This window comes from Pleurotus ostreatus (assembly GCF_014466165.1).
Source record: "Pleurotus ostreatus strain PC9 chromosome Unknown scaffold_1, whole genome shotgun sequence".
NCBI lineage: Eukaryota > Fungi > Basidiomycota > Agaricomycetes > Agaricales > Pleurotaceae > Pleurotus > Pleurotus ostreatus.
In genome coordinates this window covers 4,048,771-4,073,736 of record NW_023503156.1, presented here as the reverse complement: position 1 = coordinate 4,073,736, position 24,966 = coordinate 4,048,771, and the positions used below count along the sequence as shown (strand labels likewise).

General features: G+C 50.3%; 10 protein-coding genes across 10 annotated transcripts; 4 read left to right on the top strand and 6 right to left on the bottom strand.

Moving 5' to 3' along the window:
- Positions 1 to 254: 254 nt before the first annotated feature.
- PC9H_001492 (uncharacterized protein) lies at positions 255 to 2,360 on the top strand (the record flags this gene model as incomplete). Its single annotated transcript, XM_036771142.1, has 11 exons — positions 255 to 320; positions 368 to 391; positions 443 to 502; positions 549 to 906; positions 961 to 1,235; positions 1,291 to 1,465; positions 1,516 to 1,602; positions 1,660 to 1,736; positions 1,796 to 1,877; positions 1,934 to 2,159; positions 2,210 to 2,360. The coding sequence occupies 11 exons, from the start codon at positions 255 to 257 to the stop codon at positions 2,358 to 2,360; spliced, it is 1,581 nt and encodes a 526-aa protein (XP_036636987.1).
- A 698-nt stretch (positions 2,361 to 3,058) lies between these two features.
- Positions 3,059 to 4,463, bottom strand: PC9H_001491 (uncharacterized protein; the record flags this gene model as incomplete). Its single annotated transcript, XM_036771141.1, has 6 exons — positions 3,059 to 3,150; positions 3,221 to 3,426; positions 3,487 to 3,789; positions 3,854 to 4,027; positions 4,076 to 4,180; positions 4,243 to 4,463. The coding sequence occupies 6 exons, from the start codon at positions 4,461 to 4,463 to the stop codon at positions 3,059 to 3,061; spliced, it is 1,101 nt and encodes a 366-aa protein (XP_036636986.1).
- Positions 4,464 to 5,109: 646 nt separating this feature from the next.
- Positions 5,110 to 6,593, bottom strand: CDC28_1 (Cyclin-dependent kinase catalytic subunit; the record flags this gene model as incomplete). The annotated part of the gene is made up of 7 exons (XM_036771140.1): positions 5,110 to 5,211; positions 5,269 to 5,410; positions 5,466 to 5,632; positions 5,691 to 5,861; positions 6,150 to 6,276; positions 6,332 to 6,488; positions 6,551 to 6,593. The coding sequence occupies 7 exons, from the start codon at positions 6,591 to 6,593 to the stop codon at positions 5,110 to 5,112; spliced, it is 909 nt and encodes a 302-aa protein (XP_036636985.1).
- A 544-nt stretch (positions 6,594 to 7,137) lies between these two features.
- PC9H_001489 (uncharacterized protein) lies at positions 7,138 to 8,137 on the top strand (the record flags this gene model as incomplete). The annotated part of the gene is made up of 9 exons (XM_036771139.1): positions 7,138 to 7,169; positions 7,226 to 7,411; positions 7,470 to 7,486; positions 7,545 to 7,570; positions 7,629 to 7,688; positions 7,748 to 7,839; positions 7,894 to 7,927; positions 7,980 to 8,033; positions 8,084 to 8,137. 9 exons carry the CDS (start codon positions 7,138 to 7,140, stop codon positions 8,135 to 8,137), a joined length of 555 nt encoding a protein of 184 aa, XP_036636984.1.
- A 306-nt stretch (positions 8,138 to 8,443) lies between these two features.
- Positions 8,444 to 9,176, top strand: PC9H_001488 (uncharacterized protein; the record flags this gene model as incomplete). The annotated part of the gene is made up of 3 exons (XM_036771138.1): positions 8,444 to 8,475; positions 8,532 to 8,879; positions 8,951 to 9,176. The coding sequence occupies 3 exons, from the start codon at positions 8,444 to 8,446 to the stop codon at positions 9,174 to 9,176; spliced, it is 606 nt and encodes a 201-aa protein (XP_036636983.1).
- A 37-nt stretch (positions 9,177 to 9,213) lies between these two features.
- Positions 9,214 to 9,447, top strand: PC9H_001487 (uncharacterized protein; the record flags this gene model as incomplete). Its single annotated transcript, XM_036771137.1, has 1 exon — positions 9,214 to 9,447. One exon carries the CDS (start codon positions 9,214 to 9,216, stop codon positions 9,445 to 9,447), a length of 234 nt encoding a protein of 77 aa, XP_036636982.1.
- Positions 9,448 to 9,479: 32 nt separating this feature from the next.
- DCL1 (Dicer-like protein 1) lies at positions 9,480 to 14,286 on the bottom strand (the record flags this gene model as incomplete). The annotated part of the gene is made up of 8 exons (XM_036771136.1): positions 9,480 to 9,768; positions 9,828 to 10,284; positions 10,336 to 12,610; positions 12,670 to 12,710; positions 12,768 to 13,446; positions 13,541 to 13,795; positions 13,848 to 13,897; positions 13,947 to 14,286. The coding sequence occupies 8 exons, from the start codon at positions 14,284 to 14,286 to the stop codon at positions 9,480 to 9,482; spliced, it is 4,386 nt and encodes a 1,461-aa protein (XP_036636981.1).
- A 161-nt stretch (positions 14,287 to 14,447) lies between these two features.
- On the bottom strand, positions 14,448 to 18,745 carry PAN2 (poly(A)-specific ribonuclease; the record flags this gene model as incomplete). The annotated part of the gene is made up of 17 exons (XM_036771135.1): positions 14,448 to 14,672; positions 14,724 to 14,971; positions 15,027 to 15,161; positions 15,212 to 15,392; positions 15,450 to 15,555; positions 15,615 to 15,727; positions 15,779 to 15,891; positions 15,943 to 16,003; positions 16,062 to 16,367; positions 16,419 to 16,723; positions 16,780 to 17,030; positions 17,088 to 17,197; positions 17,248 to 17,500; positions 17,558 to 17,763; positions 17,814 to 18,024; positions 18,074 to 18,403; positions 18,456 to 18,745. 17 exons carry the CDS (start codon positions 18,743 to 18,745, stop codon positions 14,448 to 14,450), a joined length of 3,444 nt encoding a protein of 1,147 aa, XP_036636980.1.
- Positions 18,746 to 19,689: 944 nt separating this feature from the next.
- Positions 19,690 to 20,470, bottom strand: PC9H_001484 (uncharacterized protein; the record flags this gene model as incomplete). The annotated part of the gene is made up of 3 exons (XM_036771134.1): positions 19,690 to 19,941; positions 19,999 to 20,062; positions 20,121 to 20,470. 3 exons carry the CDS (start codon positions 20,468 to 20,470, stop codon positions 19,690 to 19,692), a joined length of 666 nt encoding a protein of 221 aa, XP_036636979.1.
- A 263-nt stretch (positions 20,471 to 20,733) lies between these two features.
- On the bottom strand, positions 20,734 to 24,835 carry PC9H_001483 (uncharacterized protein; the record flags this gene model as incomplete). The annotated part of the gene is made up of 6 exons (XM_036771133.1): positions 20,734 to 23,007; positions 23,061 to 23,222; positions 23,282 to 23,533; positions 23,582 to 23,636; positions 23,691 to 24,722; positions 24,771 to 24,835. 6 exons carry the CDS (start codon positions 24,833 to 24,835, stop codon positions 20,734 to 20,736), a joined length of 3,840 nt encoding a protein of 1,279 aa, XP_036636978.1.
- Between the last annotated feature and the right edge of the window lie 131 nt (positions 24,836 to 24,966).

The following is a 24,966-nucleotide window of genomic DNA, read 5'->3' as shown; positions in this document are numbered from 1 at the left end:
GTTGACTATTAATTAGCACGCAAATCCAATAATGAAACGGAAAGGTCGAGGCATATGCGTACAAAATCCTGGGGAGGTCCGAAGCTGCTCAAGGTAGACCGTCTCGAGGAAACTTAAGTGCCTTGTTGTTAGAGTAGCAACATCCAGTAAAGTTTAGTGACAATTCACCAATGAGTTAGCGCCCTGGGCGCTTCTGGGTATGGTTACTTCGAACCTGGTTTGACTCGTCGGGCCGCCCTATCTGTGCGACGATCATGTCAAAAAAAGTGGATTATAGCTTGTACCTAGTTACTTGCAGGGAACTTCTACCCCCCGACAAAGTGAGAGGTTTCGAACGCCCAATCATCCATGATCTCACGCATATCAGGACTATTACGAATCATTGGAAGAGGTAAGTTGTCACTGTATTCCGAAGCGATTGGATCTCATAGCACTCTGATAGTCGTTGCAAGGAGGAGTTACAATTGTCCAGATTAGGGAAAAGACTGCTGAGACACGAGAGGTGATCACGAATGTCAGTCTTGTTGGCCACCGCTGACTCCTTGCAGTTTGTTGAGATCGCGGCCAAGTCAAAGGTCATATGCGACAAATACAACGTCCCCTTGATAATAAATGACCGGATAGACGTCGCCCTCGCTGTACATGCTTCAGGTGTCCATGTCGGTCAGACGGACATGCCTGTGGATGTTGTAAAGCGGCTCCTGCCCGTCGGCTCTATTGTAGGTGTCTCATGCAACAATCTAGACCACGTGAAAACTGCCATCGACGATGGAGTGGATTACATCGGTATCGGCTCCGTTTGGGCGACGAAAACGAAGTCCTTGACGTCGCCTCTGGTAGGGGTTCGTGGAGTTGGCGTCTTGCTTGATGCGCTTGAAGGGACTGAGATAAAGGCCGTGGCAATTGGTACACCCTTTGAAACCAGCTACGAATGGAGAGTTAAAGCCACCTTTACTTTAGGTGGCATCAAGTCGACAAATATTTTGCGCACCTTGTATGGCGCCGTATCACAGAGCGGACATACCTTAGACGGGGTCGCAGTCGTTTCCGATATCGTGTCGTCCAACGACCCCCAAAATGCCGCAGCCAACCTTTCCGGGATAATTCACAAATTCAAAGCGCAGGAGCATTTAGGGCCAGCCATGATCGGTACTCCACTCACCGGCAAGGGAGTTTTAAGACAAGCACTCCAAATCTTTGATGCAATCAAAACGACAAGTCCCCTTGTGCACCAGGTAGTCATTCAACCAAGTTCAGACGTCAGACGAGATGTTCAATTTCAACCCACAGATAACCAACACGGTCGTGTCAACTCAATCTGCGAATATCACGTTGGCATTGGGTGCGAGCCCGATTATGGCCACCTCGGCAAAAGAAATGCAGGATCTTTCCAAAATACCAGGTGCCTTGTTGGTCAATATAGGCACTTTGGTAGACGATACGAAGGAGGGCATGCTCGCTTCGGGTGAGTCAATTATGTGGTTCTTTGTACCGTACCATCTGGACCGCATACAGGATTATACGCCAACTTGGCGAGGAAGCCCGTCGTTTTGGACCCAGTGGGAGTCGGGGCTTCTCAATACAGGAAAGACGCAATCAAAGGTACTGTACCATCCCCTATTCGAAGATGGCTCGCATGATCTTATCTTGTGACCTAAGAGCTTCTCGACACTTGGCAAGTAAGCATCATCAAAGGTAATGCAGGGGAGTTAGCCGCTTTGTCAGGGACATCCGAGGTATGCAGATGCATCATCTTGACCTCGAGTCCTAAATCGGGATGCCGTCCCTTTTCCAGGTCGAATCCAAGGGGGTCGATTCAGTTGGCGATGGATTCAAAGACCCGATTTCATTCGTGAAGAACTTGGCGCGTAAAGAGCGTGAGCTCCTTCTACGTCCATCCCTTCGTGCATCTGGAATTGAAAAACATCCATAGGCTGTGTCGTTGCTCTTACAGGCAAAGTGGATTATGTATCAGATGGAAATTCGGTCATTGCTTTGCACAATGGCCATGAAATGCTTGGACGGATCACAGGATCGGGGTGCATGGTTGGAAGCTGTATCGCCAGCTTCTGCGCTGGACAGACTTCTCTCCCACACGACGACGAGATCATAACAAGAGGATTCGCCAATCAATACATGTTATACGCCGCAGTCGGAGGGTAAGTAGCCCCCTGGTGGCGAACGAAATATTTTTAATGCATGATCTTAGCATTACAGTGTTCAACGTCGCCGCCGAGGTGGCCGTGGCAAGTGGAAATGTCCGAGGGACTGGCACATTCCTTCCTGCCTTGATCGATGCTCTCTACCACCTGTCGCTAGATGAGATCGTTCTCAACGCGGATATCAGGATATGCACGTAACGGGGAAGTCATTCCGTCCGGATACCCCCAGTGTAAGGCTTCGAAAGGCATCCCGTAGATAGAAGTTACGTTTTGGATTAAAATCGGATTTAATAAAGGGATGACTTTCTTACTACCTTCAACAAGCCAGACTTACTCCACGATGTAGGCAGCCCAGCCGCCGCGAGAGACATAACTCAGTTGTTTTGTGGCTGTATCTTCCCTCAAAAAATATCTACGCCGGGTCCATAAGACCAAAAAGTCCGCGAGCTTTCCTGGTGAAAGGGAATCGATTAACTACCATCTTCGCCGCCGTACTTGATGTGTAAGAGTGCATACGCCACGAAATGTACACCAGGTCAGTATCACACAATAACATGGCAGCCAAACGAGGTTGCGTACATGTCTTACGAGATAAGTTGGTTGCTGTGCTTAGCTGCTCCAGCTTATCATCGACGTCGCGAAGAAACACAGCTGTAAAAAGGTTGACTTCACCACGAGTAGTCCTGATGAACTCTCTGATGGTGGTGTTCTGCACCCCTGATTCATGTCATGATTAAAGGAGTCTTATAAGGTCGCGCATTACCGTACGCGCACGGGGTATGTATGTCAAGATCTTCTAAGCTGGAAACACATCTCAGTGCATTGATCGCGTGGCGCATAACGAGGCCGCACACCTACAATTACAATGTCATTTATGAATGATTGGCTTCCACGGTTCAGCCTGGCCGAGGCCAGTTGATGTTTTCATCTCCCCCAGGTCTCCTGGCCCTATTCATGTCCATATACTGACCCGGCCACGGATCTTCGCCTGAATACGGCGGCATTAGTTCCCAGCCCGTACTAACATGGAGGAGGGAGAGCAGAAGGTCGTTACTCACTGCGATCAATGATATTCACATCCAAATCGTCGTCGTCGTCGTCTTCCTCCTCCGCGGGATCCCATCGATCGTTCGACGCAGCAGCGGGATTATTGGCACGATCTACGGTAAGGTCCTTCATGAGCCTATTCACCGAGTCTTCCTTGGCTTCACGGAGGGACTTTTCGCGCGCCTCACGTGCTCGTTCAAGTTCTGGTAGATAGTCTCTGCGTGGAGCGGTGAGTTACATCAGCCGGGGGGGTGGCAAGTTATAGTCTGATACGGACTTTTCGTAGTCATCCCGCGAGGCGTCGACGGCATCGAAGAACTCTTTGATCCCATCGCCAGTCATGCTGGATACGCCGACTGCCTTCAGATGCTTGTAGAATTCATCCAGCACGAGACTCATGCTGTTCATCAAGCTGTTCATATAGGTTGGTTCGCCCTCCGAGTCGCGCGCCCCGTCATGTGTTGCCAGAGCCGCTTGGAACTCTTCAAAGTCATGCATCCATTCCAACGCAAACTCATGAGGTTGGACGTCCGTTTTGTTGAAAACAAGGATGAAGGGGAGCTTCGTTTTGTAAAGGATACTGCCATCGCAAGAGGGGATGATACGTACATGCTCTGGAAACAGAGAAGTGGTAGTGAACGTACCTGCAAGCATAGAGCATGTTCGACATGAAGGTGGCAGGGGCGGTCGTGCGAGGAGTGTCCACCACATATGCGACGACTGTAGGAAAGGATGATGCTACGGCGTCGGTGATGATCGCTCCCGACGCCGACCAAGTAAATATTTCAATCTGCCCTGGCGTATCCAGAATTACATAGCTGAGGGCCTTTAGCAGAAAGCGCAATGCCAAAACGCACAAAACTCACTCGACATCGTCCGCCCTCTTCTCTACTAGATTCAACACCTGATCAAACTTGGTCGTAAACAGGTTCAGCGCCGTCAGAATCCCCCCGTTGGGCCCCAGGTTGTATCTTGACAATAACAATGTATTGACTACAACGCGTCTTTGAAGAGTAAGCGAGCATTAACACACTGCTTCATGACCTCCTGGTAGTTCACAGTGTCCCTTATGTCGATATTGGCCTCGAACGGGACTTGGGTGACGGCTGGGTCGAGATTGAGGATGTACGGCGGCCTCTCGGAGTCCTTTGCGTGAAGAAACGAATTTATTCGCTGTACGAAGGTTGACTTTCCCGCCCCGGCCATCCCAATCGTGATGATCACAATTGGCTTCTTTTGCTGTGGATCGCTCATGCTGGAGAAGAGAAAAGAGTGAACTCCTGTTTTCTGAAAGCGTAGCTCGTGATCATGCTCTTGCAAATATGAGCAAAGCTCATCTATATTAAAAAGAGGCCCTTTTTTTACACGTAAACAACGATTGAGACTGAACACAATGGAATGACCACAAGGCAGTCAGCTGCTTCTGCAGACAGCACAGCTTTCATTGAATACCAGTGTTGACAGAAGGAGGAGCACTGGGTAGGTGTGATCCTGGTAGTACACTGTATATCCCGGCCGACTCACATACAATCCATGGAAAGGAATATTCTCCCTCCTCGCTGTAAATGCTACGTCGCTGGCTTGCAATTTCATTACTTGTTATCTAAATGCTATGATCATTTGTCGTGTACAACCAGTTTACAAAGGGGATTGGTTGGTGTATGGGTATTGCAATGGGATTCTTCAGTGCGAGCAGGAGCTATATGGAAAATGAAACAATGCAACTATGGGAAGGTACGAAAGAACAGACATAGCGTATATGGAGGAGCGATAAACAGTAGCTAGACATACGCACGCGCGACACGAGAACCCTTCAACTTCGCTTCCACCGGAATGAGATTTAGGCACAGTGACTACCCGGTATACCCAGCGAAGTAAGGGTGTATCAAAGCGCGTTTCGCTAGAATGGAGTAGACGGGATGATGATGAGCGTCTCGACAGAGCGGAGAAGATCAATGCGTCTACCTGAGATGCGCTTTGCGGAATCGTACGTCAAAGTTTTCTACAAAGCACAGGTTAGACCGAATACCCGAAACAACGTAGGGGAACAATGTGATACCTTTAGCATATCAAGCCCATCCTCATCCAGCGTGCTCACGATGCGGCCCAGGTCCTGCTCTGACCACTGGGGGAAGGTCGACTTATAGTCCGGCAGCGCGCTGACGCCTGGCCAAGTCTCGTCGTTCGGCGTTCCAAGAATCCTGATGCCCATTCTGATCAGTAAGTGTGGGGCCAGGAATGATGAGCAAAGGTTACCTGAAGATCTTGAATATTTGATCGATCTCTGAGTCGCCAGGGAAGAGGGGGTGGCCGTGCATCGCCATCTCTGCAAAGATGCAGCCAACCGACCACATATCGATCGCGGTAGAGTAGTGGCGCGAACCAAGGAGGACCTCGGGGGCACGGTACCAAAGAGTCACAACCTAGATAATGTGGAATATAAATTCATTAAGAGTTGAGAGGGAATATATAGTGACGCACTTCATGAGTATAAGTCCTCATCGGGATACCAAAGGCCCGAGCAAGACCGAAGTCTGCTAGCTTGAGGTTGTCTGTCTTGTCGATAAGCAGATTCTGAGGCTTCAAATCACGGTGCAGAATACGATGAGAATGGCAGTAAAGGAGACCCGAGTTCATTTGATGCGTGAATTTCTGCAGAGAAAGGGATCAACGTCAGAAACACGCGAACCCAGTAAAATGATAACGTAATGGGGCTCGGTTGGCAGAGAGAACAAAAGGCAGTCGTAGTGACCATCATGTGGGGGTGACCCGGAGGATAGTCGCGCCGAGCGTGATCATGCGCTCGAGGAACACGCCGGTGCATATATGCACAAGCTGGGGCGTCGCTGACCTCGCTGACCTCAACACGTTTGCGAGCGCGCGCACGGTAAAACGGCGCGTCCATCACGCGTTCAGAGCGCCGTAACCCCAAATACGTACCTTCAGAAGAGCAGGCGACAACGGCGTGTTCCGCTGATTGCCGTTCTCCATGTATCGTTTCAGATCTACATCCAGAAACTCAAAGACTAAGTAGAGTTTCTGATCTGCGTGCACGATATCCAGGAGCCTGGTAACGACATGGCATGGACATGAGAACATGGTGGCGCAGGATAAGCACGCACTTGACGATGTTATCATCGCGTAGCTCTTTGAGCAAGCTGATTTCTCGGATGGCTGTGCTTGGGACGCCTTCGTCTTCGGCTTCGAGGCGGATTTTCTTGAGGGCGACGATGGCATTACTGGTCGTGTCCCGGGCTTTGTAGACGACGCCATACGTTCCTGATCACATTTGAGCGTTCCTACGAATCATAGACAGCATTCACGCCACTAGATTCACTCACCTTCGCCTGTAAATCCATACGGACGCTTGAGACGGGCCGCCATCGTTTACACCGAGCTGAACTTTGATAACGCACCAACTTTCTCAATCTTGGCGTAGCTAGACAAGGATTCAGCCTCATCAGCTTCAAACTAGTGGTCTAGTCTGGTGCATGTCGCTAACCGATCCATGATTGTCCTAGAGGCCCTAAGCGCTGACTGACAAAGGTGTGGGTAGAGGGGCGGCGATGGAGGCGATGCAGACAGTCAATTACCTTGGATCTGTGCAAAGGTCTTTCCTGCCGCGTGATCGTGTGACCTCCAGCCTCACGCTAGTAGCACAGCCACCGATCGTTATGGTATCCCACAACTGCGAACAACGTTCGCAGTTGCCATCAGTGGACTGGCTGCTCCTTCAGAATAACATTCTCGACTAACTGACAGTGGGTTTCGGGAGTTTGTGGGATATTGCCGTCACAGAATTGCCATATTCGGACAAGCTCATTGTTCGAGAGTAGACAAGAAAGGATACAATGACTCGCCCTCATAAATATAAGTCGATGGGAAATCGGACTTCCAGTCCATCAAGAAACAACAAGAGCAACCAGTTATGTCAAAAACGAAGGCAAGATTAAAGCGACTGTGAGTGGTTGTCTCCTTAAGATGCCCTAGCTGTCGCTCATGGGCCCACTGGACAGTGCAGAAGTCAACGATGACATTCCAGGAATCAAACCTGGAGCTATGTTCCGTAATCGTCAAGAGCTAAGTGACGCGGGCGTTCACTTGCCAACTATACACGGGATCCACAATGCAGGTGAAGAGAATGTATACTCAGTCGTATTATATGGCGGATACGAGGACAACGTCGATGAGGGGGAAGAGATGTGAGTACGACCCTTCAAGTAGCTAATATGCGCTATTGAAGGCTGACGACGTGACAAGTACATATACCGAACAGGGTGAGTTTCTGGACTTTCTATCCCAATTGGCATCCGCTCACTTTTGATTCTACTTCAGGTAAAGGGGCGGAGAAAGGGAAAGCAGTATGTCACACGTCTTCTGGTCTTCGCCGCTTGTACCCGCTGAACGATCCGTGAACAGGTTCATGGACAATCCCAAGCTGGAGACCAAGAATGGAAGGGCCCAAATGCTGCTCTGAAAGTGAACCACTTTACTTCCTCGCCTCCCTTTGTTTTGTTCTTAATCCATTTCCCTTGTAGCACTACGCTGTGACGACTCACCTCCCCATCAGAGTTGTTAGAGGGGACAAATCGAATTCAGTTTATGCCCCAAGGCCAGGCGGCACATACAGGTACGTCTCATGACCGTCAGCTACGGTGATCCGTTTCATCTCATGAGAATAAAGGTATCGTTATGACGGATTGTATGTGGTCGACGAGGTAAGAATTTCAGTCCTTTCCTATTGGTCCCTATCATGACCACTGTTGGCAGTGGTGGGAAGCACGGGGGAAGGCTGGCTACATGATGTGCATGTTTAGATTGAAGGTACATGCAATCATGTTGCTGTCAGGTTTCTGGTTCTGACGCTCCCTCAGCGATTCAATGACGGGACTGTATATGACATCCCTAAACGCACTGACCCGGATTAAATACATATTTGTATAGTAGACTTGGAAGGACGTCGACGTGAATTGATACTACCGCCAACGTCGCGCTCAGAAATGCTTCGAAGGTGGGCTATGTGAATCGAGTAGACGCGGCACGCGCATTCAGTTGTCGAAACAATGGTATAATCCAAGCATACTACGTTTGAATGTGCCGGATGGAACAACCCAGAATGTAATGTCGGAGACTATTTCGGAAGATCTAAATATTCTAAGATAAGATAAGATCTCATTGATATATAAGTTACCACTACCGCAGTTCTACATCTCTTACCATCTACCAGCGCAGCCATGGCCGTCAACGCCAACGAAGACACAGAATTGTGCGTAAGTCCTCCAGGATTCACCTCTACGTGAAAAGATCACTAAACTGGATCAGTAACGACGCTTTGCGCAAGTACGGTATCCTTCCTCCACGACCCCCTACCCCCCCATCTCCGTCCCCACCTTCTTCGCCGCAGCTTGACGATTTCCTCGACGATTTCACCACTGATGAACTCCAGGAACTCGCCGACGACACGAAGGATGATGAGGCAGAGAAGATGATCAATGCATTCAGGGAACAACGGTTGGCCGAGGAACGGAGCAGGAGAGCCAGGTTTGGGAGAGTCTACCCAATAGGGAGGGATGATTATACCAGGGAAGTCACAGAGGCGAGTGAGGTGGATGAAGACGGCGACGAGGCTCATACAGGCACCGCTGTGATCTGTTTCCTTTACAAGGATGGGTAAGTTATGCACTCTGTGGCCGGCATTGCATCCACCAGTCAACGAAGCAGCTAATCGACTTGCGCAACAGACTACCACGTAGCGAACGTGCATATGCACACATCCGTGCGCTCGCAGAGCGACATCCAAACACCAAATTCGTCTCTATCATCGGCGACAAGTGCATACCAAATCTCCCGGAGTCACGAGTACCCATGATTATCGTCTATAGAAAGGGCGAAGTAGTTACACAGATTTTGTCTTGGGGTGCCGATAAAGAGAGGTCACTCGACGGTACGCGACTGCTGCCCCTTTGAAGCTCTAGACTGATGTCAGTCTGAAGAACTGGCCGCCATGCTTGCCATATCTGGTGCCATTCAACTAGAGCCCCCGCGTCCAAAGCCTAAACGTAGCGATGATGATTCAGACGAAGACGAGGAGGATGAATCACATAGCAAATGGGGTGCAGCATCTCGAGCAGCGAAGCCATCTATATACAGAGACCGTCAAAGAGGTTCGAACACCACGAAGAAGAATCTACGTAGCAAGAATGACGACTCTGACTCCGATTTTGAATTTGATCTGTAATTCTATCGGGGATGCAAATACACCTTTCTGATTTAAAATAAGCCAGCTAATAGAATCCTCTCGACTTCCTCTTCTTCCGCCTCGCTCTCGCCTGTGCTATTTTGCTCTTCAGATCGGGTCACAAAGGACGCGCCGCCCCGTTGGCATCTGCAGAGTCGTGACAGTGATTTATCCGATTTGGGATCACGTAAGATGTCCAAAGCTCGCACACAGGCAGCATGTTTTGCTAATGAGAATGAAGGCGAGGTGATTGGGCCAGACACCGTCGTACCATGGATGACCACGGACACGCTTTCTCCCTTGGCGCGCCTCTCCGACTTCCTAGTAACGCGAGCACAACAATAAAACATTGTTTTGCAGACGAAAACTCTTTGACTTACCGTATCTCGAGTTCCCTGCATCCCGACATTGCGACCCAGGTAGTAAGTTCGGGTCCAGGATAGAGTGGTAATGTCGGCGATAACTGCGTGAGGACATCCTCCATTATATTCTCTGTTATCACCGCAGTCTTCTCGTAGTCCCAATTAGTGTCGATCAGGATTGCGCCTAAAAGGCCCTCGAAGACGTCGCTAATGACTTTGGGAGGCTCGTATTTCCATCCTTGCCTCACAATGTCCCCTGCGGAGCAGTCTTCAAGCATCGGCACATACTGCGCTATCAACATGCTCAGCTCAACATTATTGATGAGCATGACTTTATGAAGCTGGAGCCGATTTACTGCAACCCAGGCAAGTGCCGTAGAGCATATCGCGCGCGTCCGAGGAAAGGAGAGTTGATGGGATGTTGCCTTTGGAAACTTATCATATAAATAAGCCACGACGATTAGGTCGAGGACGGCTAACGGTCTGCATCAGGAAAGGCCTGCCTATCACTCTAGAAAGGACATACCGTCTCCCAGAAATTCCAAACGTTGATATGATGGTCCCCCTAGTTCACTGGCGAAAGAGGGGTGTGTCATCGCTTCCACAATCAATTCTGGCCGCCGAAAGATATACCCCAGCGCCTCTTGTAAATGCGAGAACAAGGGGGTGGCTACATGTTCTTGAGTGGTTGAGGCCTTCTCGTAGCGCATTGACCAAGGAACTACACCTCCAAAGGCCAGACCAATGGCATCGCCAGCCTGGAGTGCCATGGGTATACCCCCAGTTGCAAATGCAGCACCAAGAGTGGCTTCCATGCAATCTTGCAAGCTTCTACGCGCAATTATTCTCGGTACTCGTTTATGTGCATTGGAACCAAGCTCCCCGGCTTCAGCTTTGTCTCTGATTCCTTGAGAATGTGGCCAAATAGCGAGGTCTAGTGGCTCGCTAATCAGATAACTTTCTAGGCCTACTTCCCTTGCCCTAGCCATTAAACACCAGTTCGAGATAGTACTTTGACGGAGTGCGGAAAGTTGACCTTCATGGCGATGGGGATACTTATTAAACGCGTGAACAGTGACGCAGACTTTAAGTACCGAGTCGCCTAGTGTTTCTAGCCTTTGGTTGTTGCAGGGAGCATCGGTACTAGGTATGGTGAATGCTTCCACCTGAAGGTTGGTGCGGATAGCGGGCAAACCAAAGTCCAGTCGGGCGCATCTCGCGCGGTAAACGTCAATGATGCGGTGGGCAAGAATGGGAAGTATCTCGAAAGTCTTTAAAATGGCCCATGGTAAATCAAACCATGCACATGAACCCTGCGGTATGATGGCACCGTCAGATGACCCATAAACAGTCTCCTCCGTCAGGTCCTGTGGATCTTGATAATACTTGCTGTCGCGATAACGAGTAAGTCTGTAGACCTCGATGAGAGGGCCGTCCTCTGGTACTCGGGCTTCGCGCTTCCTCCGTTTCCATCTATCTATCCAATACTCATAAAACGTAGGGAAGGCGTCCTCCCTCGAACCAGGTGGAGGGGGTGACTGAGGAGATAGATCATGACGGATCCTTCGTAATAGATAAGGCCTTCCGTGCTGATTGTTATTCATGACGAAGAGTCGGTCATAATGTTCAGGAGTAATCCCGCTCCAGTCGTAATTCCCATACGGATGGACTGCAAATTTGCACAGAGCATGGAAGTCAACGCGCGGATAGGGAGTTTCGGCCACGAGAGGAACAACATAGAATGAAGGGTGGCCATCCACGGGTCGGCCCATAACGCGATACCAAATCCCAGATGTAGTATATTTGGCCATCCGTTCGCAGAGCTCTTCTTCGGTCTCGCCGGGACCGATCTCGCGTCGAAGATCCAAAGGGCGAGGCTTATTCATTCTGAAGAAGTCTCTTCTTTCCGTCCAAGCTTCACAAGGTGGTAAAGGGACTTCAGATACGATACCCGCTGATCTGGCCCCGTTTATCCATACAGCGTGAAGCCATAACATGCGCCCTTCGCACCCACTTGGCGACAGACCGCGGGAGGGTGACCCCATGTGCCACGGATTCCGAACATCTACATTCATCATGGGTGGTATTCCACCAACGTCTACATATCCTCTACCATCAACATCCAACTTCCCCTTAGTTCCCCTTTTGCCTCGCTGAGATGATCCCTTAGATGTGGGGAGCAGGTAGGCATCGAAAACGTCAAATTCGCGGAGGGCTTTAACGGCTTTGAATGCGACAGCACGTTTGGCTTCCTTCTTGGAAAGCTTTACTGGACCGGCGAAAGTAAGATGTGTTGGCGGAAGCGGAAGAGATGGTGGCAAACGCAGGGTGCACGCATATCCGCAGGCGTCAACAGGCAAAGGAGCGTCGGATACAGGTTGTTCTGCTGTTGCGATAGGTTCGTACTTCGGTATATGGGTGGGCGTGAAGGCATCACAGGGTATGAGTGCGCATAGGTGGTTGAGAAGATTAATTGCGTTGTCGTAATTTAGAGTTGCCCCAGTTTCAGGAACTACGTATCTCTCCCTATTGTGGAGATTAAGCTCGTAGACGGCGTCGTCATCTTCGTCGTCATCTTCGTCGTCGTCAGTGGGGGTGTCTCGAATTCGCTTCGAGTTCAGCAGCTTCTTGACCTCGGGTTCTCCATCTAGGAACCTCCGATATTTTTCAAGTTGTACCGTGTCGTCTTCCTGGATCATAATCACGAAGGTGGAGGCAATCATGTTTCGGGCTCGGCCTCGCGATTGGACGTAGCCTACCAAGTGTTGCAAAGGGTCATATCGGATGACGAGAGAGCAATCCTGGGTATCATTGATATAAGCATAGCTTGTACACATGAAGAACGGTACTCGTCACTCACAGGAAAGTGAAGACCTTCTTCGGCCACAGAAGTTGCTACGACTGCTGAGAGCTCAATACCGGGAGGGTGTGGTATGCTTTACGGCGATCTCGACTCACGTATGTTTATTTCTCCCCTTCGAAACTGGGCAAGGGTCTCTTCTCTCTTCTTCGCTGTCCATTCGCCACCCATGAAACTTGACATCGCCTTAGAGGACCCATTAAGCCCTGTCCCCTCCCCAAGAAGCAAGCCTGGATTGAACCGCCCACCAAGCTCATCTATGCATGGCAATATGTGGGCCAGGCAAGACGCTACATGCCGCTGCTCGACGAACACGATGGCTTGAAACGCCGTGGAAGCTCCCGTTGCATGGGATAAAAGGATTTCGATAAGTTTGGACAGTTTGGGCGTGCACTCGTTTAGTGGAACGCGTGACGGCGAGACCTCTGATGCACTGAAAAAGGGTCGATAATCATCGAGTATGGACCGCACGTGAAGCATGTCTGGGTGTAGAGATTTCGGCTCCAATCCTGGAAGCGATATGTAGTCAGCGCAGATATCTGACCCGATGGTTGATTCGCCAATAACTTGTGCTACTCGAAAATCCATCTCATGGAAGAGAAACAGCTCCGCGCAATAGTGCCCGAGGTTACTTAGAGCCGAATGATAACGGCCTTGTACTTTAAACCATTCTACGCTCTCTTGGGATGACAGCAGATCGGAGAAGACATTTAGTGTGTGATATAGATCGTGCGTGTCGAGGTGCGTTTTAGGTGCAGGGCGAAATACTTCAATGACCTATGTAGTTGATTAGATTCAACTTGCGGTACCACTTCAATCAGAGTTACAGACAGACCCGGTCGAAGCGATACAACGATGGTTGAGACTATACCTCATTTGGTTTCGGAACGCTGAGTTCCAGCTCGGTTATATGTTCCTTGACGCCAATGACTACTGCGTCCAGATTCCGCTCCAAGGTGGCGAGTGACCCAGTAGCGTCCTTCGTGTCCCATATGGGTGATGCAGTCATACCGAATATCTTAGGTCGTTGCTCTACAGAAGTGTGGAAGTAGAAACCATTCATGATCTGGTTATACGCGTGTTTCTTCCTGGCATGGTGGCATTCGTCGAAAATTATAATGGATGTCTAGAAAGAACGCGAGTTGATTCTACTCATCCCACGGAAGCTGTTCGAATACCTTGTCGATGCTCCATATGGAATGGGCCAGAAAGTTAAGAAATATCTGTGCTGTGTTCAAGGCCATTAAACAAAGAACTCTGAAAGGAATGGCACTCACCTGTCATCACGAAAAGCTCATGCTGGTCGAAGCAAGCTTGCCAACCCTGGCGATCCGCAAGATCTATATCCATGCTCCCGTAGAGCAGCTTGACCTTGAAGGGCGTATGGTCTTTGAGGTACTTGCCCTGTTGCTCAACCAGCGCGACCTTCGGAACGAGGAAAATCATGGTTCTCGGCCGCGTATCCTTCAATGCCATCCATTTCAGCAGGAGGGCGCCGATGAGTGTCTTGCCGCTCCCTGTACCCAGAGCAGCTATAACATTGCGACCTTGAGCTTGGATGAATATTTCTTCCTGGTATTTTCGAGGGATGAGATTTGACTGCAAATCCGATTCCATGTTCAAGGTGGTGGTTCCATAGGGAAGCTCGCTAAAAGCACTCCGAGGGCGTGATCGTAACTTCTTCGTGTGAGTCAGGGGCCACGCGGCATACAACAGGGAATATAATCCAAAACGTAGAGTGTAAATACTATACAAGCTGATTGTGTTACATCCAAGAGTTATTTTTGCCAATGCTGTGGATGCGGATACATAGGATTTGGTGGACTAAAGAATGGGGAATTGGGTGTGGAGGAACGACTACCGCCGCCACCGGGGTACATGCTCTGCAGCAGTGCCGTCTGCAGCATATTCGTTGGATTCGCGAATGTGAAGTCCGGTATTGGAGACGGAACAGTAGCTGGCGCCGGTGTAGGAGACGATGCAGACTCGGGTGGTTTCCAGCCCTTGAACAAACACATTTAGTTTGCGGCAATTCAACGCACGGGATGACTCACATATTGTCGCCCTTCGCGGTACAACTCCTCTAGCTTCTGGTCGAATGTCCCTTGACCCTCAAATTCATGGTAAGCTTTGTATAGATTGAGTGCCGACCGGGCATCCTCTATCGAATCATGCACATCTTGCTGGATATTTTCATGCAGAACAAACCAAGAGAGGAAGCGAAGGGACAGGCGTCGCTGTCGAGTCCTCAGGAAGTATAAATCCACGGTATCGATGACTTGCTCAGGAGGGACGAAGATATCTGAATGTAGATCTGAATCAGCGCTGAGCATTGCGACGAGGCGGAGGGCACGAACTGATGATACGGAAGTCTGAAGACAGCCCGTGACCTATGAATATGCACCCACGGTCGACAAGGACCCGAAGCTTCTTGTACACCAGTTTGAGAGGTGTAAGTGTATACGGTGAATATCGAGGATCAAGATCGCCGTCTAGCAATAGTGAAGTCTGTAAAGGTGAGGCAATGTCGAAGGACACTTACATTTGACACCCGAATGCTTGGTCAAGTAGTCGACAATGGCCTCGCTGGTGTGTATATGATCATCAATGAAGGGGACACCCTCTTTGAGTCCACTTCCGCGAAGAACAGAGACTCGAGCCAGGCTATGCCTAGCAGGTCGCAAGATCTTCTTCGTTCCGTCAGACCTGAACTCAGTCTCTTCCTATAACGTATATATATGTTTATTGAAAATACATAGACTAGAACCGATGGAACGTACTAGTTGCATCTGCACGAACTCAGCATCGATGGCCACCAGTGTCCCTGGCCGGGGCAACTCCTCAAACCGAAGGCACTCATGTTTGATCAAGTTTTTATCCCGATTCCTAACACATCCAAAAATCAGTACACAAAGGACCTAGCTTGTAGGACGGAACATACGAACAAGGAGATGGATGTATCCCGACACAATATAGAAGTATCAATTTCCATAGGTAGGCCGCTGTAGTCGAATTTATCCCTCACGTCCACTCGCTCGAGATATATGACAGTGGGAACCTATTCACATTCGTTTCCTGTGCCCCCTTAGGGTTGGGAAACGCGACATACCTTCCATTTATCCGGGAAGCTCAATGCCTCGTTCTCAGAGATATTCTTAACCAGGAAATCGTTGAACAAGAACCAGGGACTAGGAAGGTCTTTCCTTCGCTCGGCCTCTGGAACTGGGTACCGAAATCAGATACCATGTTTGTCTACAAGTATGGCGGACCTACCTTTGACGATGGCCACTAGATGGTTGTGCTTGTCTTTTAGTATGACTTGAGCAACAATCGCCTAGCCAGTTCGATCAACATCAACAACGACGACAGCGTAAGCAGGATATAAACCTCACCCTCAGCTCGTACCTCGTCGCTTGTGGATCTTCCTCGGTTTCTAGCTGACCGTGTAAGTCAATGTGTGGCTGTAGGAAGGTCCCATTCCGAGAGTCCAGCCAGATCTTGAGATTCTCTTCATTGCTGACACACGCGTTGATAGCAAGCACCGCCGGTAGATCCTTCGTAGCAATAGACCGCCACGAAGAAAATGTCGCGAAGTGTTTACAAGTCTGACATGTAGCCTTGTGGGACATGTGTCGCATCAGGGAATTCCTGATGACGTTCGTGAAATCGGCTGCCGGCGGTGGTTCGTTCGATAAGTTCTAGGGTGGTATGAGAGGATAGCCTAAAATGTGAGCGAGAGCACGGCGCACCTTACGCGGGTATACCATGTCGACGATATGGCTCATGTTCTCCTTTGATCTAACGGCCTTGCAGCTCATGCAGGTTATCACGTTCTTCGCGTCGATCCCCAGGAGCTGAGTGATGGGCGCTGCCGCAGGGGACAGTGGACTGGGGATAAATGAAGGATCGTTGATTAGAACAGGATTGTGAGGGAAGTTGTTCCCTTCCGAACTTAGGTGGTCGATGAGGAATCTATGAAAAGACTGTATCTTGTGCGCATAATCAATCTCATTGGAATCGCGGCCATAATCGATAAGTTCGATTGCGTTTGCGCCTGGAAAATACCGGGTTCTGTCACTCCTGGGGATGACTTGGAGGCGGGAAACGAACCTTGAGCGAGCATGCCGACGGTCTTGCAGAAGTTACTCGCTTGGCAGTTGGTCCCGTGCGCGTCCTCTAACATACGAACGACGAAGCCGAGTTCACACAGCAAGCAATGCTCTCTCTGACAATTGGTCGTGATATGCGACTTGGCGAGCTGGCGTATTGGCTCTATGTAATGCATGGCTTGAAGAAGGGCGTTTGTATAAGAGTGCAGAATGTGAGTCTCTAGGCCGCTATACTCGGTCTTATTGAAGAATCTAGTGGGTAATGCGTGATTAGGAGGGACTTAAGGTGGAATACGGTAGTGAGATTACCCAAAGTCAAAGTCTTCCACGCCGAATTTGCTATACTCAATTTCCACATGACGGTACATCCTAGGTATCTCATCTCCCGACGGGTCGAACATGGGGCTCTCCGAGTCCGACTAAGCAAACCAATAAGCATCCGCCGAAAGGGCTTCAGTTGAGTGCTTACTTGACTTCCCTTCTTCCCACTCCGGAAACGTCCATGTTGACCTTGGGTAGCTACAACAACCGTATTGCGCCTGCCCTTGAGTTCCTTAGGCAAAGACGCATACGCAATGTTGTTAGTAGTCTTCATTGTATGCAAGATCTGAGGGGGGATTTTCTGTGGGGGCGGGTAGTACACCGGCGTCGTCTGCAACCCGCGGGTCCAGGCGGAGAAAAGGCGCGTGTTGTAGTAGGGCATTCCTATCGAGTTGAGCGGGCTATGGAAGATACATTCAGGGCTCATCATTCATCCATCGACGCTGTGCCAGTCTTACGTCGAGTCAGTCCATTGGATATCCGGGGGTGCGTCTGGAGGATCTGCCCATTCCACCGGCTGACCATCAAAACCGTTGAAGGGGAGGTCCTCCGCTTCCGAGGACGTCTGAAGGTGAATCGCGCCGGTGGCATCGCCGAAAGCCATATAGGCCCCGGTAGGGGATACAGCAGCCGCAGTAACATAAGTCGACAGATCCATATCGAGCTGAGAGCCGCGGTTGGTCACGACGTGAGGGGTGAATCAGAATAGAGTACCTGAAAGAATTCACTGGCGCTCCCTGCGTGGGGATTTGACGCATCGACAATGTGGACCAGGCCTTGCTTGGAGGTTATGGCGATCGTGGATGAGCGATTGGGTATCACAGAGATGAAGGCGGGGCCATTCTGGAAAGCAATGGGCGCGAGCGATCGAAGCGTGCGTAGGTCGTAGATTTTGACTAACGGGTCGGGAATGGGACGGGATTGTCTGGGGAAGGTTCAGTGCATGCACGCTGCGTAGGAGAAGCAACGCGCACCTCATACCCAAGCCAATGGTGAACACCAGGTTCCCAATAGACTGGAGTCCCTCGATTCCGCCGTGGTGTGCTTTGACGATGTGTTCCGCGCCCTCGTCCCTGCGTAGACCTGTTCGGTGATCGTGTGTACGCAGAAATCCGTCCATTGAGCCCGATATTAGGCAAGAATGAGAGAAATGGAGATGGTTCGCGATGGACGCGCAAGGAACATTGCGAACGACGTCCCCCGTCAGCGAATTTAGCAACACCAACTCTGAAGCACTCGTGGAAATAGCCACCAGCGGCGAAGCACTCGATGTATTTGAGAATTCCATCACATTGTTCGGTTGCCTGTATGATTGTCAGCGATACAGTACGAGTCTTGTGGGTCGGGCTGGTGTACCTGAAATACCACTTATTCATTCCACCTTTTGTCCAGGTGCCTACTCCTTCACCCGACAAGCTGGCCGCTCGTATATAGCTGTCTTCAGCTACGATTTTCTTCACAGGCGTTCCAGGTGTGCCACCGACCGGGAAGGAAACACCTTGCAAGCCATGTCGTCCATGGTAGGCAACAATCTGTCCAAGGTTAGAGCCCGTCCAAAGTGTATCCGAAACAGGGTCAAATGAGAGAGATGTGATGGCCTGTGTGTAAAGGTGTTGATGCAGCGACTCCAGGCGACGATAAGGCATCAGATATTGCCTGCTCAGCCACTCCAATGGTGTACCGCGATCGAATCCGTCACTCGGCGCGAAAGGTCGTTGAGGCGGAACAACTACTCGGCGCTAAAATTGTTCAAACAGAACATTCACCGACACCACATCCACGAATTCACGAACTTCGATTCAAAAGCGACCCTGCGGTAGACGACTTTGTATCTAAGGCGCCGATCTGAGACCATATTATCTCCCTCTGATTATTCCCCTTGCTTCAGAATTATTCATTGTCAAATTCCTCAGTAACTTCTGACTGAAGCCTTTTTTGCTTCAAGTCGCAATTACGAAGGGGAAGTTATAGATCTTTGTCGCAGGCAGGGTGATCCGTGGAAGAATGCACTCAACAATAACATCAAGGTTGAAGACCTGGGAACGAACTTCGCGCCCACTGCCCTAATACGTGTGCACGGTAGTCAAAGCAGTGACAAAAGTAGCGTATTCGAGGTTTGTGGTCGTTTCGCATTCTATGAGCTCTACAGAGCACGTCTGACTTATATCTGTTAATCATAGATCCTACAAATAACCCACAGTGCAGCTGAGGGGCGGCCAAACGGAGGGTCATGTATCTCAGCCTCATCCAGCCTCGTCCAGCACTGATGTTTCCTCCAGCTGGGGTCAATGGCACTGACAAGAACGACATCGACGGAGCGATCGTGGACAACTCCCTCATCTTCCGAGATAAAAGCTACAATCCGTGATAATAATATGCGCGACGCGGAAACCGGGCGCAACGCTGGAGTCTTCCCTGAACCCATCAGTCCACGAATATACTCCTCCATTGTCCTTACTCTTGCGCTTGTCGATCTCCCAGGTCTCCCCCAATGTCAAGCTCCCAGTGGGCTCCCAACTACGAGACATTGAGAAGCAGATCCGTGATATGTTGCTCAAGTATATATCCAAACCGCCTTACATAGAGAAGTCTACTCGCCACCTTCCGCGCATCCATCCCCTTGAGGATCTTCGTCGTGTGCAGCAAGCCTCGTCCCATCTCCTCCTGCATCACGTCTCTTCTTTTCCAAGATGATGAACGACAGAACAATCATGTCCACATTCACTTTGTACACGCTAGCGTGGATTGTCAGCCGCAACTTCTTCTCTCCCGCGAAGACCCCATGCGTAACAAGAGCAACGGTACAGCGTGCGATCTCGGTCTTGGTGAGTTTGTGTAGGAGCTGGAGGAATAACATCAGCGAGGGGGTACATTGCAGCATCAAGGAAAGTCGACTCACTAGGAAGCCATTTGCTACATGCTTCCAGCAATATGTTTCTCCCCCATCCCGAAAACAGCGGCTCCTATGTTACTCGCCATCCTCGATAGGGGTTGCATGTGAGAGTCGACTCGAGAACTCACCTGCTGAAACGCTTCTGCTTGAAGAGAAATTCCGCTGCCTTCATACTACCACTCTCATCACGGCTTCTTGTCTTTCCGCCAGCTCGCATAATAGGACTTCGAACGATCGTGGGACTGGACCATGACTTCCAGTCAACCTCGGCTACAACCATGAAACGCTCTTCCTCCTCGTCCTCGTCACCGTCATCATGCTCTGGGTCGCCTGCAGCTATGATGCGCTGAAGCTCGGATGTCATTAGGTCACCTTCGCCCCGCGACCTCTTGGATGTGATGATCTCGTAGCATGGATCCCCGGAAGATGAGACGAATACGGCGTTTTCAACGTTGTTGGGTACTAGGAAGAGGTCCATGGTAGTTTAACCTAGATGGATCGTTCCTTTTACGCACTTCGACGAAGTGAGATGTGGTAGTGGTGAAAGGTGTGACAAGACGACCAGCCATCTCGTAACTGCGCTCACCCAACAGTCAGCCTCATACCAGTCAGCCTCACTCAGAAGTAGACAGTCTTTCTCCAGATGATAATGTAGTTGGTACTAAACTAATTTCTAGCATTATATGTACATATATATTTACGAGATGCTAATAATGATACAGTGCTCCAAAGCTAACAAACTCAACAGCGAAACGATGAGAAATCAAGTAAACCGAGCGTATTGCCGAAGCCAGCTAGGCCGTACGAACGGATAGATATGAACGGTGATACCCTAGTAAACGGCAAACGAGGTGCTTGCCCTGGACTTCGGGGTGAATCTGGTGATTTTATAGGCGTTGCAAGCGCCACCAGTGGGGAGGATCGCATGTTGGAATGCGAGGGGTCTAACACCCATACCTCCCACCGTTCAAGGGTGGCCGCCGACAGCCCTGTGAGGGACGGCGTCAAAGATGTGTTTGTCGAGACATTCCCAAGTCTTGCTCTCCTTCGAATACCAGCGATTCGGCCGTCCAGGACGTCCCATCCGCCTCTCTCGCACATAATATCTGCGAATGCTCGCACTAGAGTAGCACCGTGCCATGAAAATGCGGGGGGAGTTGTGCATGGGGATACGCTGTCGCCAGTGCCCTGGCTGTCGAAGTTATCGAAGGGGATGGGGACCGTTAATATGTCAGATAGTCGTCTCGACGAGTCCCTATCCTTTTCTGATGCTCTTCTTGAGTGAATGCCATGACCCGAGACAGGGAAAGGGGCGGCTTCATACGATGTCGCTAATCTCGCGCGAGACGCTAGCGGAGACCCGCCATTCGATTTTAAACCACTGTTGCCCACTAAGCTGCCGGGCAAGGATGACACACTGCTGCTCCTCGACCGACGCCCGAGTAATGTGTTGTCCCAAGCAGAGACACCCCGGGTCCGGGAACAAGAACAACGATGGTTAGCATCCCCTGGGAGATATATGCGGAAGAATTGGACAACCTGACCGACGGAAAAAGTGACGGAGAAGCTTTCTGGTGCGACTTCGGTGCAGAGCTCACATCGTTCGGGGTTCACTGGCGAGATCTTGAGGTTATTGATGCTCCCACATAAGTCGTCGAAGGTCGTTATGCATGTACCCAAGGTGGCATCCCATAGTGATATCGAGCCGGAGGACGTGGCGATCCCTAAGACAAGACGTGATGACCCGCCTAACTCGACCCGACTGGCATGGGCGACGACGATCTGATCTGAAGTGTCCCCTAGGCTAAGAACAACAGAAGTAGGGAGGAGTGGATATGAAGTGCCAACTTCGGCCAACTCGACCCGACCTTGGTCCATGCAAAAAATCACCAGTATACGATCATCGGGGTAGACGTGCGTAAACATTGACTTGAGGAGCAAGCCATCGCTTCTTGGTCTGATGGGAAGGGGTTGCGAGGATGAGCCTATACGCCATTCATCAACTTGGTGATCGCTGTAGACGACCAGTAACGAGGGAAGCGGTGTGTTCCTGCCGGGGGACAGTGCACTGTGTACAAACGTTGTTTTGACAACAGCGGGGGTGCCCTGAGACGGTGACAAGTGCGATAGCGGCTGGGTATTGACGGTGGTCCCATCCGTTGACCAGCCAACCTCCCATACGCCGATGACCCCAACTGAGGTCCCAAGAGCAAAGAGGCTTGCGTCTGCAGTAACGGCCACAGTGACTATTGCAACTTGAGGACGACTTCCAGAAAAGCCTGAAGTCGCTTTGGCCCTCAGCAGCAAATCTCCAGTGTCGATAGTTGAGTATAGCCATTCATCTTCGTGGTCTGTTTCCATTTCGCCCACACCTGTTGAAGCCCTTGGTTTCCACCATAAAGCCACCTCATTCTGCACACTGACACAGACGATAAGCCTTCCATCTTTTGTGGCGGCAACAAGATCGATATCTCCCTCCACGCCCCTGGGTAATGTGTCGAAGCTGATCTGGCCGTCCAACGATTTCGGTGCCTCTTTGGTGGTTTTATTCGAGGAAGCCTCGTCGCGGTGTCTTTGGGCCTCGAGGAGTTCTGCGTCTTTAAGCAGATAAAGAAGCAGCAGGTACAAGGCCCCTGTGGTGGCCGAGATAGGCAGCAGAACGATCTTCAAAAACCAAAACAAAGACTTGGTATTTAATCGCGACCTTGTTCTTCGCACACTGTCGGCGGAGACGGTGCGCCTGGGTCCAGTTCCGGGCTCAGGACCGACGTCCGACACAAAAGGCTTGATAGACATGATTGTTGGACTCTCGATTCGCAGGTGGAGTAGCTGATCTCCGTTTGGGCTGAGAACATGCCACAGATCATGCGCCGGACTATGCGAAGTTTGAGATTGCGAGGGAGCGTCCCTGTTTCGTGCCAATGCCTGTGATCGACGAGGTTTGGGGTTCCCGACGGATGAAGGGGTCGACGACGAATAAGTCGCGGAGTACAGCGCAGCCGTGATTGCAAGGAGCTTGGGAGGATACGTGAAGGACATCGATTGATGTAGGAAGGAGATGAACATACCAGGAACAAACTGAGATTTGTGCGGGCACGCCCTTTAAGGGCATTCTGAATGTGAGTGACAAGAGTCTGCCACTTTGTTCGACGGATAACCGCTCTCCGCTCGTCTGAGGGGCTGACAGTTGCGGGCGTCGAGCCCGTTCCTTGTTTCAGGAGTTCATCGAGCTGGGTAGATGGGCCTTAATAAGTGTTTATCCTGTAGTGATTAGCGAGATTATCCTTACACCTAGCCTCTGGATATCAATGGAGAGGACTGCGAGGAAGAATGTGTGCGCCAAAAACCAATGTGCAACAAGAACTACGATGGCGAAGACACAGAATTGTCGAATGGCACCAAAGGAGAAGACGGCAATGACTCCGAGGATCGCGTTGTACGAAACGACTTTCAATGTGTTAGAAGTACCGGCGAGAGCCAGACCTTCAGCGATGCGATCCTTCACGGCTAGGGTAATCGATGTTTTCGTTACGGCATCGACCTATGGGAATGTTAAGAAAAAGGAAAAGAAGAATAAAAGTTGGCTTACGAGGTTAAACATGTTCTCCGCCCCAAGGAATACAATAACGATGGGCAATAGTTCCCTGATAGATGCGCGATATAAGATATTGTAAGAAACATCGTCATCCCATGCTTACCATGGGACCATTGTCACCTTGAAACCAACCAACGCACAGACGCTCAAACTCGTTATGGTACTCACTGTGATTTCTACAAGTGCAGTAAAAGTCAAACCAATCCTTGAATGGACACGATGCATCCGTCTCATCGACCATGTCACGTAAGTGAAAAAGAAGGCGTATGCGAGGTATGTAAACGTGGAGATGATGGAGAAAGTTTTTGCTGTTGGCTCGTGCGAGGGCTGATATTGTAAAGCGAGTAATTCAGGTTCAGCATCCTGAAAAGTGATATCTGCAAGGTCCGTGGTGGCAGCGCTGAGGAGGTCTTTCCAAGAGGCGTGCTCCGTATTGCCAAGGCAGTCTGACTCCGGGAAGAGGTATGTGACGACTAAATAATCCGCAAAGTCGAAGTCGTAACTGTCTTCCTCCGTAGACTCGTCCAAGGTTCCGCGGCCAGCTAAGATCATACGAGGAGTCACAAGCACACCGGATACAGTAACATTTTGAGACGTGCTGAGTGCTTGAATGATATCCATTTCAGATTCCAGAGACGAAAGGTCGTAGTCCCAAAACAGCAAAGGGCTAATGACAAGGCATTCACCACGCTCTTGCTTTAGACAGTTCATCCCTTGCTCGGAAAGTCTCTTGCCTAATCTTGCTTCGATGTCGAAAGTTTCGAGAAGTATCTTGTTATTCAGATGGGAATCGATGTTTTCATTGGATGCCGTCCCGCCTTGGATTAGAATACGCTCAACCCGAATCGACGAGCCTGATCGACACTGTGCTCGGGAGACGGCGTCGTCCTGAGTACGTAGTGATGGGTGAGGCGTCCATATACTGTCCAAGTCCGTTACGTGGCTAGCCAGTGGTGTAGTGGTCCGAGAGTCGGTCGGCAACGTAAATGGTGATAGAGATGGTACATAGGAGAGATATGAGAGATAGGGAACGTGAGAGGAGGAGCTATAGTATAGGTCGAGGGCCGGGTAGAAGAGGGATGTAATAACCACGCAGGACACGAGGATTATTCTGATTTGGTGAGTCGCACAATGCCTAAGAGCAAAGGTTAAATCGGAAGTAAACCGCGCTGAAACCACGTACAATCCAAAGTGATGAAAAAATACAGCACCGATAGTCCGTATACGCTGCAGAGCTCGAGAAAACATTTGCAAACCAACGCAAAAGCCTACACCCCCGCCAATGCTATATGTGCGCGGTGTGAGTGCCAACCGGAGAGCGTGGACGACTTCAGCACATACGAAACTGGGCCAATAGATGGACTCTCTTGATCCGTGTG